The sequence below is a fragment of the Diadema antillarum genome, unplaced genomic scaffold, assembly GCF_040938485.1.
Source record: "Diadema antillarum isolate AM-2024a unplaced genomic scaffold, OU_Dant_1.0 seq00001954_RagTag, whole genome shotgun sequence".
NCBI classification, from domain to species: Eukaryota; Metazoa; Echinodermata; class Echinoidea; order Diadematoida; family Diadematidae; genus Diadema; species Diadema antillarum.
In genome coordinates this window covers 136,364-154,116 of record NW_027272614.1, presented here as the reverse complement: position 1 = coordinate 154,116, position 17,753 = coordinate 136,364, and the positions used below count along the sequence as shown (strand labels likewise).

The 17,753-nt window shown below is 37.2% G+C and overlaps 1 protein-coding gene across 1 annotated transcript in view; it reads right to left on the bottom strand.

Annotated features, from left to right (window-relative positions):
* Positions 1-9,743: 9,743 nt before the first annotated feature.
* LOC139713371 (uncharacterized) overlaps positions 9,744-17,753 on the bottom strand; it is a 134,532-nt gene continuing 126,522 nt past the window's right edge. The window contains exons 18-19 of the mRNA XM_071625108.1: positions 17,013-17,609; positions 9,744-10,827 (exon numbers count right to left, since the gene is read on the bottom strand). Coding sequence (XP_071481209.1) covers positions 10,493-10,827; positions 17,013-17,609 — 932 coding nt within the window. The 3' untranslated portion in view covers positions 9,744-10,492. The remainder of the gene's footprint in view (positions 10,828-17,012; positions 17,610-17,753) is intronic.

Below are 17,753 nucleotides of genomic sequence, written 5' to 3'. Positions count from 1 at the left end.
ATGTGGAATACCACTACGTTATGAAGATTGTGTAACGTTTCAGTAGTCTCAGCCAAGAATTGTTCACGATTTTTATACATCAATGTGGACTGTAAAGAAAAATTTGCCAAAGTCTATGCAAGAATCATTTGGATGTATTACCTGTGACTATGCATCAGAGCAATGAATTAGTTTTTCTAGACTGGAATAGAAAAATCAAATTGGTTGCAATAATAACGATAAGAATGGTTTTAATTGTAAATATGTCAAGCACTCCTCTAAACTTCTATTCTAAGTAAGATATGTGCGAGGTTGGTTGGCCACATAGATATGATATGAATGCTGAGTTTTGTTGCCATTCTGATCAGTGCCTTTCAGTGACATAGGCAACTTTGGTTTTACTCAGCATTTGGTTCAACTCTGGTACATACAGTTTATGTAATTTGACCTAGAGAAATTCATAATGTCAATGGCATGATGAAAAAAACGTCCTTTATCAAGTGTCCACAGTGTGAACAATGAAAGAAAAGAGTACAACCGGGAAATTTTGCAACGTGAAAAAAACAACAAACAAATCAGGAAGAAAAATACACTGTACTGCCCTTCATGTTCTTGTGGTATAACCAGTTACTTCCGTGGTTGGTATTTCCTTTCCCCTCGATACTGCTCCGTGGCTCTATTTCATAAAATGTCGCTGCAATAACAACTCTTGTTGCAATAGCAAGTGTCATGGTAATGACATGAATCCCGCATCCTGATTGGCTGCTGCTTCAAGATGTTGCTATTCCAGCAAGAACTGCTATCCTAACATCTTTTGTGAAATGAGACCCAATATATGATTGATTGGTTGTGCACAAAATATGGTGTAAATGAAAACTTCCAAGGTTGCCATGGTGATAATTCTTATACATGGAATTAGTGGCATATATACAAATTGTCTGCAATAATTGAGCAGTTTTTATGCTGTAGTCAACGAATGCTACACAGTGAAGACATGAAAGTTAATCATCAATGTCACAGTGTCACTGTGCTATCTTCCAGTTTTCAATGTATCTGCCAACCACAATGAAAACTCTTAAGTTTCGGAAGTAACAAGACAGTTCTACTGGAACAGGTTTTTGTTGTTTAGGCAGGGAAGTATGCCCTTAGGATTACTCGGTAATGCATATTGAAAGTGTGAGGTATGTGTTATTTCCTGCATATAAGTTTGGTAATGTGGCAAAACCATCTACCGGTATAGCCATGTTCATCTTCTTCATAAATACAAAAAGATTTATTTTGCTGTATTTTCTGCTGTGAATAGCCTGATATCATGCACACACTCCTATTTACTTGGATTACTATCTTAATTTTTCTACATACAGCATATCATTTCTTTAATAATGTACAGTTTTCTCACTGAAATGATATGGAAAAATATGTTTATGCTTCAGTTTTGTGTTGGAAAGTGTACATCTCTCATAAAGATATTTCATATTGAACGCAAACATTATATTGTACCTCGGAACGTGTCAAACGAGAGAACTACAGCAGAGCATCAAGGAAGCTTCGACTTTGCTGAGGCAAGTCACCAGAGTTTGACGCCGTTCCTTGCATGAAGGAATTAGTACATTTAGATGCACATATATAGATTGGATGAAACTGTTACAATAAAAAAAGCTATCCGTCCTTGTAATATCTGCTACTCTGTAATGTTTAGTACTGGTACACGACAATAATTGCTCTATCCGTCCTGATTCCCTTTCCATTTTGGTACACGCACGTTATCCAAATGATTCGCCTTCATTCTCTAAAAGCTTGTATATATATGCTTTGTGTAAACGTGTATTCAAAATAATGACATGGAGCTAGCTCCATGATAGTAAGTACAGAAAGAGATGTGTGTAGGCATGTGTAACTCCATGATGTAGGCAAGAATTCGGGAATACAAGAGACCGTTTATGGTATAGCATTGAGGAGGTATCTCTATTGTATTCCAGTGTTATCATATTTTATGTTTGACTGTGTGACCAATCTGGCTACGTCTCTTTTCTGCAGGCAGTAAAGACTGAGCCAGATTGCATTTCATTTTGCCATTTCACGAGACGCGTGTTTCAAGTGTTACTTTCCTTATTGCTTTCCATTCACCCTGGTGATGTACCCACTGCACGGCAACATTGCACATATAACAAGCAATAACAGTTGGGCTTGTTAACATCATATGCACTCTTTACGATTTCATGGTGGTATCCCTCAGTTACCAATTGGATGGTTTTTGGAAGTAGGGCTATCTTTTTGTGTTTCTGGAAGTTAAATGTGGAAATGAGGGTTACTACATGTAATGTGGCATGGTATTCCTCAAAGCAAATACATCATGACAAATTTGGAAATGGGCATTTTCATGAATTTGAACAAATACGACTAAGAATATATTTACTCACGAGATGAAATGGCAAAATCATTCAGCTACTTTGTATCGTGTCAGATATGTATTATCAATATGGGCTGGATTTGGGGAAATATTAGGGTGTGAATTGTTATATGCATATGAAAAGTAAAATATATTTGCATGTCTGCTTGCTGTATCTATACCATGTCGAAAGAGCATCAAGATTTGTATTAATAAATATCACACGGTTTGTGAATAATTTCTTGTGGTATCTTCTTCACTGGTTGCCTACTGTAGTAATATACCCAGACACATGCCAAGGGAATTGTACACCAATTCTTGTTGTTCTACATGCAAATTATCATAGATTGTCTGATCAGAATTACTCTTGATTAGAGATGGGAGTAGGATAATCAACATATCTTTGAAGAAAAGTAATCAAGCAACTTTAGTTAATTTCCAGTGACAGTGTGTCAGAAGTTCATTTCATAAAAAATACAAGCAATAATTCAAGTGACTGGTGTCACATCTATGTTATCCAATTATCTTTCATTTTTTATTCATATTTACCCATAACCAGGGGTGATAAGTTGACTTTATCCATTGATTTGTCTTAATTCCATTCATTGGATAATAGACTTCTGTGTTTTCCACTGCTTTCACTGAAGCCACAAAGACTGTTCTGCTGTGATCGGAGTGTGATTACATGGTGTGAAGGAAACATTCACATTGAATAAAAATTAGCCGTCAAACACTCCACACAAGCCATAGATCTAAAAAAGAAAAGAAAAAGAAGAAACATTGAAAATCAGGCTTGATTCCCATCTGCCTGCTTCACACAGGATTTCTCCTTAATTTTTGTTTTCCCTGTCAAACTGTACCACTTGCAGTATTTCTCCGAAATCATATACACATGTATATTAATGAGTGTTTTCATATGAACTGTTGCATATTCATGACTTTAACATGAAATGGAGCCAAGAAAAAAAAAAACAAAACAGTCTTATATGATGTATATCTTTGGCCTGCCATGGTTTATTACAACATTGCAATGCTCAGTATGAGTACAGTAGTATCAGATATGGTAGCAATAAAATATATGTTGACACCGCTGCCTTACATACTGACACTTGACGATAACTTTCAAATGTTTAATAAAAAAGTGAAAATCCCCACACAACAGTATTCAATGAGTAGCTTGCTCTACCCTTCCTCATAATTCATGGACAACATTAAAAAAATGAAATGAACATGGCTGTTTGCTACATACAGAATGTAAATACAGTATCTTGGAGTATACAAAGACATCATACTACGTAAAATACACACATAAATACTTCAGATAAGTTATGACATAAAGACACTACCTGAATCTTCAGGATGGTCAACGTTAACCCGTTGAAGACTAGTCCCGAGTATACTTGGGCAGGTGTCTATGGGAAATGTGTGATGTAGCAAAATCAGCTCCTCAACGGGTTAATGACCTAAAAACCATTTGCTTCAAACTTAGTTTCTACTTACACAGTAACTACATAAATACACTGGTAAACACATTAAAAAACTACATTTAAAATTGCACATAAGTAGAGACATGAGATAATTGATATCATCGGAGAAAAGGGCTGGATGTCCTGCTATTTATTACTGTGAGTTGGTGCAACCTGCTTGAACTTGCCTACCCATTTTCCCAAATGACATCAACTGGGGGGGGGGGGGGGGACAACAACAACACTAACAAAATAATTCACACAATTTCTTTGATTTCTTTGATATTTTGCAGTGGAGTATCCTGGAAACGAGAACAATTTTGGGGCACTGTAACATTTTGTGTACAAACCATGCACTGTACCACTTTCTTAATACTGAGACTTTTGTACCCTGTCATTTCCAAATAAAAATGCATGCAATAAAAGTGACATTTGAATAGCATAAAAGTGTGGGGGACCAATGATTGAAGCACATCAGGCTTGTTTGTAAAAGGCCCATTTGACTTAATACAATCATTTGAATGCTGGAGAAGGGCACATTAGAGCTAAGTGTCTCAACAGATAAAGGGCTGGTTACATGTTCATATCAACATCCACACAGGAAAGAAAAACAGTGGCAGTATTAGAGTTCAGTTATCGATTGTTGATTGATTAAATCTCATGATCTCAAAAACGTGAATCATTTTTGAGCAATTTCCTCCTCTTATTAGCCATTCAAATGCTGTGAGTTTTGAAAAAAAAAAAGCTCATGAAAATAGTTAATTATCTTCACTGATTTCAGCACAGAAACCAAGCACATCTTTGTGATGTAAATATAAGATAAAAATCTTTAGCATGAAATAAAATAGTTGGATAACTTTAGAGTTTACCTTGTCAATGCTCTTACATCACACCACGAAACTCTAATTCCATGTTTTCTTTCTCACCTGCTAAGCTAGAAACCAACAGAAGGTTAATTTCATAACAAGTGTAATTTGCTTTAACAACTGCATTCTTGAAGTGCATCAAAAAGTTAAGTACATGAGAATTGAAATGACGGACAACTTGTGACCTTTATATTTGGATGTTAATAAAGTTATGAACTGTTCAACTGATGAGATTCTTTGTACATCAATGCATTCGGAAAGTAGAAACATATAAATAAAGGCTAGCAATATGCAAGTAAAAATGTGACATACATTGTAGATGCACCTTGTGAAATCTTATTTGAAGGCGCTAATGAGCATTTGTCAAAAAATGATTTAACATAGACCTTCTTACTTTTCTTTTCATAAAAAAAGTGTACCACACATAATTTTTGTAGATGGTTAGTGAAAATGAAATGATGAGTGGTAACAATGCCCCAAAAATATTTCTCTAGCAACATCTACTGGTGGAAAGAATCATGTGGGATCTTAAGATATGATTTTAGATGCCTTCATCTTCCCAGAATCTGTTGTTTTAAGATTACCTGAAGGTAAATCCCATTCACCTCATTCTCGTTACTGTGATTAGTACACTTGCAAGATGAGTATTCCACTTCCAGTAATAGCAAACAGTGGGCAATGATTTGTAAGAAATCAAGTTCAACATGGGAAAACCAGTTAAGTTATTTGCTGTGAATGTGAGACACATTTGGGAACAAACTTTGATCAAACTAAATTATATGGCAATTTCTATCCATCTCTCGGGTTAAGTGTCTAACTTTTTTTTCATACAACTGAATTTCAAAACTGAATATCATTTAGATTTAAACAAAATTCCCTCGACATGACCAGCAGGATCTGTGGCAGATTGCATATTTAATAAACAGCTCTGTTGTGAAGCAGAATACCCTGATTAATACATATGTGATGCAACAAAGGATGGGACTCTTATATGTTGCATCAAGCCGTCATTATTTCACACTACATTTTTAGCTGTAATGAAGACTGCTATCATATAGCGAATCTAATCAGGCCTACACTGTTGGCCAAAAAGATGAAAGGGCTTCCATGTTCACTGATTTTTTTTTTCTTATGCTTCAGATAACTTTCAGAGATCTTTGAATTGGCAAATATTTTTTACCATGGTTCAGTGTAATGTTGTGACCATAAATTAAATGATATGATGCAATAGCTACTGCGAGTTGTCCACATTACATACAGTCAGGTAATATCCCCTTAAGAGCTTTGCTTACGATGATGACTCTTCCAGTAGGAGTATTGAGAGAGTTAATAATGTCTAATGACAAAATCAGTACACATCAGTTGTAGAAGTAATAACATCTATAAATTCAGACAAAAGTCTGAGTGATTTGAGCAAATGGAGATTCTTCACAACACTGATCAATGCAAGTATACGCACTATTTTGTTAATCAGGAAACCTGTCAGATATCTAAGTCAGGAAATTCTGCATTGAAATGTAACCATTTGCTGAGCATGAAAAATGTTACTATTTTTACTACTTGTTCTCAGTAAGGATCGATATGAAACCAAGACATGTACATGATTCATTGTAATCAATATTCTATAAAACAAACATTTATCACAGTAAAAATGGTATAAAAGCTCTTTATTTCTTTCATAAATCTTCATAAATCATCAAATTCAAAAGCACTTTCTCTTCAAATTAAAAGGCTACATTGAAATTCCTGTTTGTGACTTTAAAAAAAAGGAAACATCACAATGACTGCAAGAAGCACACAACCAGCCACAGAGGGCTGTACCCAAATTTGCTTCTGAACATGACGAGTAATTTGAATGACTGTTCAGTCATAGCATCTGCACTATTACCCATATTAAGTAGGGAATTGGTACGGGGCAAAGTAAAATGATATCGGTCAATGCATTGTTTAAAGAATGTAGTATTGTGGCATCTTGTCACTTTCTGCATTCCTATCGTCTTATGCACAAGTGAAATGCACTGATCCTCAAAAGCATTCTTGCAGGTAGATATGACCCAACACAAGTTTTCTTTATTCCATATCTCAAACAGGCTGATATACTGTTTTGATGGTTTAATAATCATGAAAATGATAATGATTCCAAAAAAAAAAAGCAAGGCCAGCAATCACTTTAACTCATAAGGACAAGATATGGGTGATGAAATACCAGAAAATACAAAACTTCCATCTAAGGCAAACATGATAGTGAAAAATCACACACTCCTCTAACATAATTATAAACCGGTTTCCGTGACGACAGAATTCAGAAGCCTTCTTCTACCAGCCTGAAAGCTATACTACTGCTGCAAAGTATCACGGTTTTCATCACTGTGACCTGCAAGTTGAAAAGTTCAGTGAAACTTTTCATACATCAGTACAATTACATTTTAATTTGCAATGTGATAGCTATGATCCATTTTGATTTTGATAGTACTGAGACCTTTGTTTTTGCGTTTGTACTACAGAGCATCTATAAAAACCATCTTGAAATATTTGTTTCACTATCAGACACTTTGCAGCAAATCAGCATTTATCTACAAATGTGTCAGCAATACATGGATAATATATTCGTATTAGAAAATATAATCTCACTCGACATTTAAGGCTCACAATTTTATATAGATATATATACTCTTTGCAAAACATAATGATGAATTGAATTGACGGAACATGATCTTCAGTTTCCACAATGTTCAAATATTCCAATCAACATTATTAACCTTGTCATCAAATGCAAATTTACAGTCTCTTGATAATGATTCTCATTCAAGGTATGATAGTGATGCAACAACCAAGATTTACACCACATTTCGAGTATTGATGTTGTATACTGTAACAAGCTATCCACAAATTATGTCATAAATGTTGTGCTTTTTGTACATATCGTATACACCATATATTTTGTTGTGTTCTTAGTTTTGTTTTGTTTTTTTTTAACTTTCTTGCATCTACTGTTATTTCCGAAAGTAGCAACTCAGAGAAATATTTGCCTCTCGTGACAGACATGCAATGTTCATCATTTCCCAAGGTGGAAAACTGCTGACACATTTCCCATTGTTTTACTCTGTGGTTCTCAATTGTGAAATTAACCACTTGCAATATTGTTCAGCAAGTCCTGATTTGCTACACACTGTGCTTGCAAAATACATGGTGCATACAATACACATTAAATACCGATACCGCATCCTCTAACGCCAATCAGGAATATGTAAATGCCAGCTCACTCTTTTGTGCCATTGAATCCTATGTCACAGACAGTTTGTACAGAGTTTGATCTTTGTTTTTTTTTTAAAAACAACAAACCCAATCAATTCAGAAAACTTAACACATCAACAACTCAGACAGTGATTAGATATGAGGACAAAAAATCAAACATAATTATTGCTTTGTATTTATGTGAGAACTTGCTAATATCTCAAGTATTACTTTATAAAACTACAAAACCAAAGTCATTTAAATGACAAGTTTGACGACATAAAATTCATTTATTCTTTTGTGTAGTGTATGTGACACCAAGGAGAGTAATTCAATATCATACTCTTCTCCCCTCCCTTACTTCTATCAGATATGATCTAATCACCTTAAAATCTTATGCAATCTCTTCTATAGCAAGGTATAAAGACATTGCTCAGATAGGAATATTTCTGTTGTGAATCATTTAGTCCATACATCAGTCATACAACAAACTTATGCACATGTATGCCATTATCATGTTGCAAATTAATTTAACTGAGAGGTTATGATAATTGCTTGCCTGTTTTTTCTCAATGTTAGCTAAATGTGATGTCTTTAATCTATCTAGCACTATCCAAAATCTGTGAAATAACTCCAAAAACAAGAAAAAGAACAGAAAAACCCAAAGTCCCCCAAGTGAATACTGCAATGCCAGTTATTCATTGAAATCAGAGGAGGAAATAATGGTTCTGGCAAAATGATCTCTGACGTGAAGAGGCATATAAACTCAACTAGACGGAAGTTGTTTGTGACGTTAAAGGAAGCAATAATACCGAGGGATAATGTCCAGGATGTAGACACATACTGCATACTCATATCAGAATTACACATCATGATTTGAATTGCAGAAGGGCTTTAATGCTGGGAAGAGTCGACTGACTTAATTCCTTCTGTCGCTCACCCAGGGATGCAAGTCTGCTGGTTTGTTGGTATTGGAAGGAAGGGAAGGAAATACAGGAAAGATCTTCTTGCAATTCAGGAAATACCAATGAGACAATACATTTCCTTTGACACACAGTAGAAGAAATGTGAAAGTTGAGAAGGTATCAACTGACGTACATAAGAGCTTCTGTCAGAAAGGGTTTAGTGAGGTACTCACTATTGCAAAGGGTTAGTACTGTTGAAGTTCACTAAAATGTGACAAACATTGAGAGAACAAACACAGAATTAAGAAGCCTAATACTCATTTGAATCGGAGACTGTAGCTCAGTATTACTTTCAGTTGACCACGATTGTTGTCCATTTTTTTTCGTCTCCGACTGCATATCCTGTCACTACCAAGGGCAACAGCAAAACATAAGATGTTACTGGTAACTTGGCACAGTGCTTTTTCGTTCTAGAGGTCTTTTGGGGCTAATTTTTGCCACCATATAGGGTTGCAATTGTGTGATGACTGGTGGAGTAACAGAACACCAATAAATGAATTTTATAATTCATAACATGCACATCGACATTAATATGACTTGTTAAATCCATTGCATATTAAAGGGATAGTACAGTATTGGTGGAGATGAGAATTGGGCTTTAAACTTTTTGTGAGATACCAAGAAAACACTTATGATATAGTACAGAGAATACCATTTTAAGAGGAATTCAAAGTTTATTTGATGAAAATCGGGTTTGGAATGACTGAAACATCCAAAAACAAAGTAAAACAAAGCGATCGTAATAAAGTGTGGGTCCCACACTTCATTAGAATCGCTCTTTTTTGGATATCTCAGCCATTTCAAAACCAATTTTCATCAAATAAATGTTGAATTCCTCATAGAATTACCTGCTCTGTCATATTTCATAAGAGGTTTCTCATTATCTCACCCAAAAATGTTAGAAACTTGAAATTAGGTCTCAACCACAACTGTACGATCCCTTTAACATTTTTATGTCAAATACATTGAGTCCAATATTTTGCTGGTTTTGGGTGGATTTGATCCCTTTATGGCACTTAGCAAGGAAGTTAAATCCTCTTTTTGTTCCACAGACAATATAGGGTGACCTGGTTAATTGAACAAACCTTTTACTTTAAAAGCTCCTTTTCTCATTTTATACTTTCGTTTTCTTTCCACCATTTATTTCAAAGTTAGGAACAGCCAACTTTGATGAGCTATTATATCATTTAAAAGCTGAGAGATCTCTCTCTCTCTCTCAGAATTTGATCATGATTTCAAATATTTTACCTAGCCACTTTTGACCGGTTGAAGATGAGCCCCGAGTATACTCGGGCAGGTGTCTATGGGAAATGCATGTTATAGCAAAACTCAGCCCGTCCTCAACGGTTAATGCAAATTGACAAATGCTTAAATTGTTTTTGTTCAGCCTTGAACACAAACATTTTTATCACCATGCATGAGTGAACTTGATGTTGTATAAGACAGGTAAGTTCCGATGACAATCGCGATGTACAACATCTCCCCTCTCAGGCTGTAACTCTTGTATAAATGTCCAAAATGAAGCTTGACACTGGAACACAGTCTGATCATAAGCCGTGCCATCACACGACACCCTGGACGGCATCACAGCCATCAGCACTCCGATTCACCCTTGTGACTCGGTGACCCCCTGGAGCTGAGAGGGGTCGGGGTCGACGACGTCACCGTCTCAAAACTGCCCCCCTTTCGGAGCGACCTGTTCCCTTGCGACCCCAGCTGCGCCTGCGCCGCCATTGACAGACTACCCCCAACGGGCAGGGTGAGGCTCTTCCGCGTGCGGTCAGGGTTCTCGTAGACGTGAAGGTTGTAGGAGCTGAAGAGGACCTCGTCGTCGAAGTCGTCATCATCGTCGTCATCGATGGGGAGGTACTCGGTGTAGGCCTGGCCTAGCTTGGCCTCGCGGACAACTGTGGATAAGCGGCCTCCAGCTGAGGAGCAAAAAGACAGTCAAAAGAGTCAGCTTGGGTCATGGTTGGTATACCATACTAACTCTATAGGATGCTCACTGACTAATCACAGACACATTGCATTCTAGGGTGTCTTATGACAGGCAGCACTGACTTCTATTGAAAATATGAAGACTAATGGTCGTGTTTTCAGACTAACTGACCACCATGGCAAATTAATAGAACTTTAAATGTCAAGGAAACAATCTTTTGACATCTCTTCTCCTTTGTCAAACAATTGTTGGATATGATGATACGTTATGACACATTTACCATCATCTCTCCAACATATTAATAGTCCTCCTATTGTTAGCCTCTTAATTTCAACAGTCTGAGGTGGTAGAGGGCCTGCATACCCCATACCCCTTTTATTTTTCCCTCATCATACACACTTTTATGTTCCATTGTGCAAACTATTATTACAAGTTGTCTACAGTTGTGATGTACCCTACTGAAATAGTTTAAATTGTCGACCCTACCAACAATGCGGTACTGCTGTAAATTTAAAAGGGAAATAGTTACACCTATGTGCCAGTAAAAATGAAAGCCAAAGGTTATACTTGTAATACCATAGATACTAAGATTAACCAATTTTCATCTACCATAGGTATTATCAACTTGTTTGATTGGGAAAGACTCTAATTCTGAACTGCTAGGCAATCTCCTCATTACCTAAGATTAATTATGAGTATTTGGTGGTAATCCCCCCTATTGTCCATTGTCACTCGTGTCACTACACAGGACAAAGGTTATTTTTCAACAGTGTGTTATACATTATTCAGATTCTGCATGTGGCACAAGAGCTGTACACATTCAAACATTACCAAAGCTTGGTCTACTGCTGGCTTCCTTTCCCCAGTAAATAGCATGATTAGTGTTCCAAAAGTACTGCGTATATTAAAAGCATCAAGTTCTACCTCAACATATATTACACTATGATGTTGCACTATCGGCTACCAAATAAAGCTTTCATTATTGCAATGTGTAGACACTTTTAACAGCAGTTACACGTATAATGGTTTACATGTATGTTATCAACTCTTGCACTGGAATGGTCTACATGTACACACTGAATGATATGTCAGTGAAATTCACAAAGTGTGATGATTTGTGATGAAAAGCGATTCAAAACTCGGTCCACAGTTTCATGCAGAGTGAGAGGAAACTCAATCTAAGCATACTGAAAAAAAAAAACAGTTCAATGTTCCCAAGGGGCATTGAACTTTTTTTTTTTTAACTTTTATTCCATGAAACAAAGTCATGCCTGATAATTGACACATGCATCAATTAATGTTAGAGACCATCCACAGGTCAAAGGTTAAAGTTCATGCAAACTTTCTTCTGTCACAGTAGCATGCAAGTAATAATAGCACACAGCTTTGTGCAATTTGCCAGGTCAATGCAGTGCGCGTGCAAATAGGGACAGTATTGCATGACAAGGGACAAGCAGATAATTTGACAAGAGTAGGACACCCCCACTATGCATTCATTCAATCACAAGCCTTCTGTTGTCATTCTACAATGTGCAGCTAGCCTTTTCCTCTTGATTTCCTAGCACATTTATACAATTCCATTTCACAAGGATATCCCACCTCATCATTCTAATAGAGAACCCTCTAACTTCCAACACTGTTGCACGACACCGACTCAGAAATTGTCCCAGTGTCTATGAAATGTATTTGTCTGTCCTGGTTCAGCTGTTATCATTGTCAAGAACATTCCTCCCCTTATTCGTTTATAGAGTAAAACATAAATATCTGGACAGACCTGGAGATAGCTACATAAAGATACTGGCATTGTAAAAATATCAGAAGATGTCTACTGCTGGAAATGTAAAGTACAGGTGAAACTACTACTCAAGGCATGCACTATAATCAATCATCTATGATTGTGAGTTCCAAACCGACAAAAAGATAGAGAGGGGGAAAAAAATGACAATATGCTGAAAATTGATGACATCATTCAAGACTCATAAACATCAAGATTTCCACAATGCCCACTGAGAAGTGATTTAATCTCTTTTTTTTTACCATAACTTCTTTCGCTCGATACCTGTCAAACTTCCCGTTTAGAATCACACACTCCAGTCATCTTCCATTATTGCAGAAATGAAACAAACAGATTAACATCATGAAATCAAGTTAGAAATATGTTCACATTCGCTACTTTTATACCTGAAAAAAGATAACTGTTGACTGTGAAGAGCTACACATACCAACATATAATACTAGTGAAAATAAATACTGAGAGATTTCAAAAAGGAAAGAAAAAAGAAAAGCAGGGATAGTTTCCCCTAGTATGCATGGTTGTGTAGATAAGATTGTTCCAATAAATCATGATAAATCCTTGGAGTGGGAAGGACATGATGATTACTTGTAATCATAGGTACATTTGATCAATGACTGTACCTGGGAACAGACAGTTTCGTTGCTGTCTTCCTCACAACATATCAGCATTACCCCATTCTTCCCTCAGTTACAGATGATGCTCTCAAATGCTGACAAATACTTAGGCTTTCCAGCTTTCCAGTATGATTACTTTTAGGTACTTTGTCATAAGTAAAATGCCTAAAATAGAAAAGAGTGAGTCTGTCACAGTAAGTGGCAACCTTCATACTTTTCTTGTTTGATTCCATATCACACAAGAGAATATGCAGTCTGTTGCTTTATAAAAAAAAAAATCCATGTATCACAAAGTCCTGAAAACACATGTTACAGCTGAAGCATTAAGCCTAGTTAAGGTATTCACAAAGGGGTATGGGTTGGGATGGGGCAGGAATTGCGAAGCATTGTCTATTATCACAAGAAGACACTGCACAACATCTTTTGTGGCAAGCTTTAGGCAAGAAAATTGTTTCCACGGCCCAAATTCTGAAAATTTAAATTTACCCACACATCTTTTTCCCTCAAATTGTACCAATCCTACATACCTGAACAGTTGTAGTTTGTTTGTTTGTTTGCATTTTTTTTTTTTTTGGGGGGGGGGTGGATTGTTGTGAATGGCATACATGGTTTTCAAAGAGTTTCTTCGAGCTTGTTTTCATTCTGGTGGTCAACTTGCCTTGAAGACCTTCAGGACCAATGCTTCAACATGCCCACCTGTTAATGTACCAGAGTGACTAGTCTTTGGCAGTGATAGGATTGGGAAGACTCATGAGCTGATGCATAACCGACTACTTGCCATTTAAAGATTTTGGGCAGTTTCTGCATGAAGTGGGCGCAGACGATTGTACAAATGAATCACAAAAATTGTACTTTTTTTTTGTACAGTGTTGAAATTATCCTTGCACTGAATGTGTGTGTGTGTGTGTCTCTTTCTCGCTCTTTGGAAAGATGTGGGGGGGGGGGTGGGAGGTGGGCACAAGCAATTTTTATAATCATGTTGGTGTGGTTAACAAAAAGACAGTATGGGAAGGATGCCAGGTAAAGGTAAAAGAGATTCTTTCCTTTTTTTTTCAGGTTGCATGCTTCTGTAATGATGTTTCGTGTAACTGATACACTCAATATAGCATTCGTGCATAACAGAGCTAAATGTACATGTACCGTATCTCATTTCTGACCATTATTCAGATACATGTGTACGTTAACACTGTCTACTATACAGCCTTCACTATGTGTTTTGAGTCTGAATATATATTCTATAGGACACAAACTACACATCTCCTGTTGCAAGTTAAAGCAAGCGAATTAGTCGGAGCATACACGGCGCTGAAAACGTTGATCCTGTACTGGGTATACATAGTACAATGTGTTACACCACAATAATTCAATGCTTGCACTGGTGATTAACACTCTGAACATATCAAACCATGCATTTTCTTTTAATATATCAACTCTACATAGTCTTGACATTAAAATCAAGTTAACAGCCACCAAACAATATTGAATGGGAAAGAAAAAAAAGAAATGAAAAATAAATCTTACATAAAATTCATAACCTGTGGGTCGCAGTGGTAAAGAATGGAGAAATGTGAAAACATAAAAAATTAACTCTTCAGATTCTGAAATGAGTAGAAAAAAAGAAAATCAATGCCAAATCAATCAGATTTTATTTCTGCTGGTATCAAAGAGAATAATCTATACTGTTTGTAGTTCATATGTTGATGTCCAGGAACAATGCACCATTTTAACCTAGTCATCAAAAGGATTATCTTGCAGATTGCTACAACAATATAATTAAGTCTTTGAGTGGAATTGCCTTATGAATTATGGCTCAAATTAGCACCAATGTCTGTGATCTCTTTGGACAACATTTTTCATGATCAACACTATGATTTCATCTCTAAAAAAAATACCTGGATTTGACCTTCAACAAAACTTTTAATCAGTAAATGTCTTTTTCTATATTTTTTTTCTACTATTCAAGTATGCATGAGTTGATTAAATTTTATGAATCACTGTGCTATCTCCTTCCTACTGCTGCAAAAGAGATCTACCAAATGGACACTTTTTGTATCTTCACTGTTAAGATACAGCAAGCATGGCAGAGCAGGCATGTTAACCAAATAGCTCGGTGAGTACTGGTCTGTACTCTCTGTCTATTGAAAGAAAAATGGCCCTTATCTTTGTAAATATTCCATCAGAACAGTATTTACACATTTTTATAGTCATTTCCCTTTTGTACAGATTACTGACCCAAACATCTAAGTGGCAACTAAAAAAAAAAAATGGGGGAAAATATACAAAGATGAAAAGAAAGTTATAAAAGCTTGGGAGGATAATCAAAAGAATAATTAAAAAAAATCATGAATTGTAAGTCATGTTCAGAGTGGGTACTTAGTCCTGAAATTACTCCACTAATTTCCATTTAATATGTTGTCTGTGAGTATATAATGAAATTTAGTCTGTACTTTCAGAATATCACCAAGAATGATAACAACACAACCTGATGTTTCTTTGTACAAGAGGCGAAGACACAAACTTCATAAATGTAATTGAAATGGCTGCTGAAGTACAAATCTTACCAGAACAAAAAACGAAGAAGACAAGTACAATTATTTCAGCTTCAATGTTAAACTGGTTTCCCTCTTTTACAAGTCTTGTGAGGTCTTACAGGGCTGCCAATACACATCCACTGAAATCAATGAGATTCCATAGAGTAATCAGAGAGATGTTTGCATGTTCAATGCATCTCAATGGGTTGAACTGATTCCCTCATCATGCAGATTTCGATATTCACGTATCCAGACATTAAGAGATATTGATGATTTTAGGAACCCCCTGGAGAATCTGGGGGATTTGGCATCTCTGAGTCTGCTGTGACAAAGCCTCAATACACCTGGACATGATGGTGTTCATGAAGCAACTTGTACATCATATGGCATATGTTATGTACTCAGATGACAACTCTGCAGCATCTACAAAAGAGCTACTAGAGGACAACCTTCAGTACTTCATGAAGACAGCAGGCTGCTCCACAGAACATTAATTATCCTGCTTCCATAAATACTGAAATTTGGAAGACGCCCTTAAACAGTGCCGTGTCCACTCACTACATACGGACACCTCGTGATTGCTGTAGAGGGCTTATGGGGAATTCAAAATCACGTTGAGTTAGGGCACCGCTCTTTGGAAACTTGGCAAGGTTTCACATCAGGGAGATAAATTAGCTGCTGGGGAGGTCCAATAAGGTTTTTCTGAATATCCCTTTGAAGGTAATTGACAAGTTAACACTGAATTACATGAAAACCGTTTTTTTTTTTTTGGGGGGGGATGTAACAAAATAGCTAAGAGGAAACTTGTGACAAGTGACATAAAACACAAGATTGTGAAATGACTGCTAACTTCCTTTTGACGTGACTCGACACATTACTACAAGAGTCAACTCTGGCTTCGTTTGCCACAATGTCACCTCAAGTGAAGTCGCACGGCAGTAAACCTCATTCTGAAAAATTTGCATGGATTTGACATTCCAGTGAAAGTGAAATGAGGAGAATCTTTCTAGATATTGGCATTAGTATGTCAAAGTCATGACTCAGAGCTTTGTGAATGGCAGTTCAGGACATGAAGGAACAAAGTAAACTTAATGACTTTCTGCAGGAAAAATTCTGTGTTAGTGAGATGTAAATGAGACAAATGAATACTGATCTAAATTGAAGAATCATTGAAAAGAACTCTGTGAAGAGATGGTACACAGCAAGATCTCGATTCAAGGATGGGATGGCTCACCTATGGAATGTGGTCTCGATGAGCGGGGCGAGTCGGTGCCCCCTTCGCTTCCCATGGCAGGATCCAGGTCCATCCCGTCGTACGTCAGGGTGTACCTGTCGCTGGCCGACGTTCGACCTTTGACGTTGCCCTCTTCGTCGATTACCTGGCCGTTGCCGCCGCGGAACAGACTCCACGGACCAATGAGGGTCGATGGGGGCCTTGTGGGGCTCGTGTCGTGGTCCACGTGGTTGCTGGGCGAGGACTCGATGGTGGCTGTCGTGGTAACGGTATTCTGTTTCGTCAAGTCCTCCTCTGAGTCCGCCATGTTGTTGGCGGCGGGTTGCGACTCATTCTCCACGTAGTAGCAGTAGCCCTCCTCGCGGGCCGAGGAAGGGTTCTGGAACCGATTCAGCACGGAGGAGAAACTCATGGATGAGATGGACGACCGCGGCGACTCGCAGTCCGTAAACGACTCACTGCTCGCAAGGGGCGCTAGTCTCTCGCTGCCCTGCTCACTGGGACAGTTTAAGCCCTGCAGTATGCTTATCTTTGGTACATGAGAGTCTGACGGTCTACGACTAGTCCTTATTGCATCATCGGGAATGTTTTGAGTGGCTGAGTTTGCAGGATCCAACAGGGAAAGAGTTGTGATCGCAATCAAGGTAAAACAAATCCAGGTATCCAGTGGCGTACAGGACAAAGAAGAGGCAATAGAACATCATCAATATCAGACATTGATATGAATATCATCTTCTATTT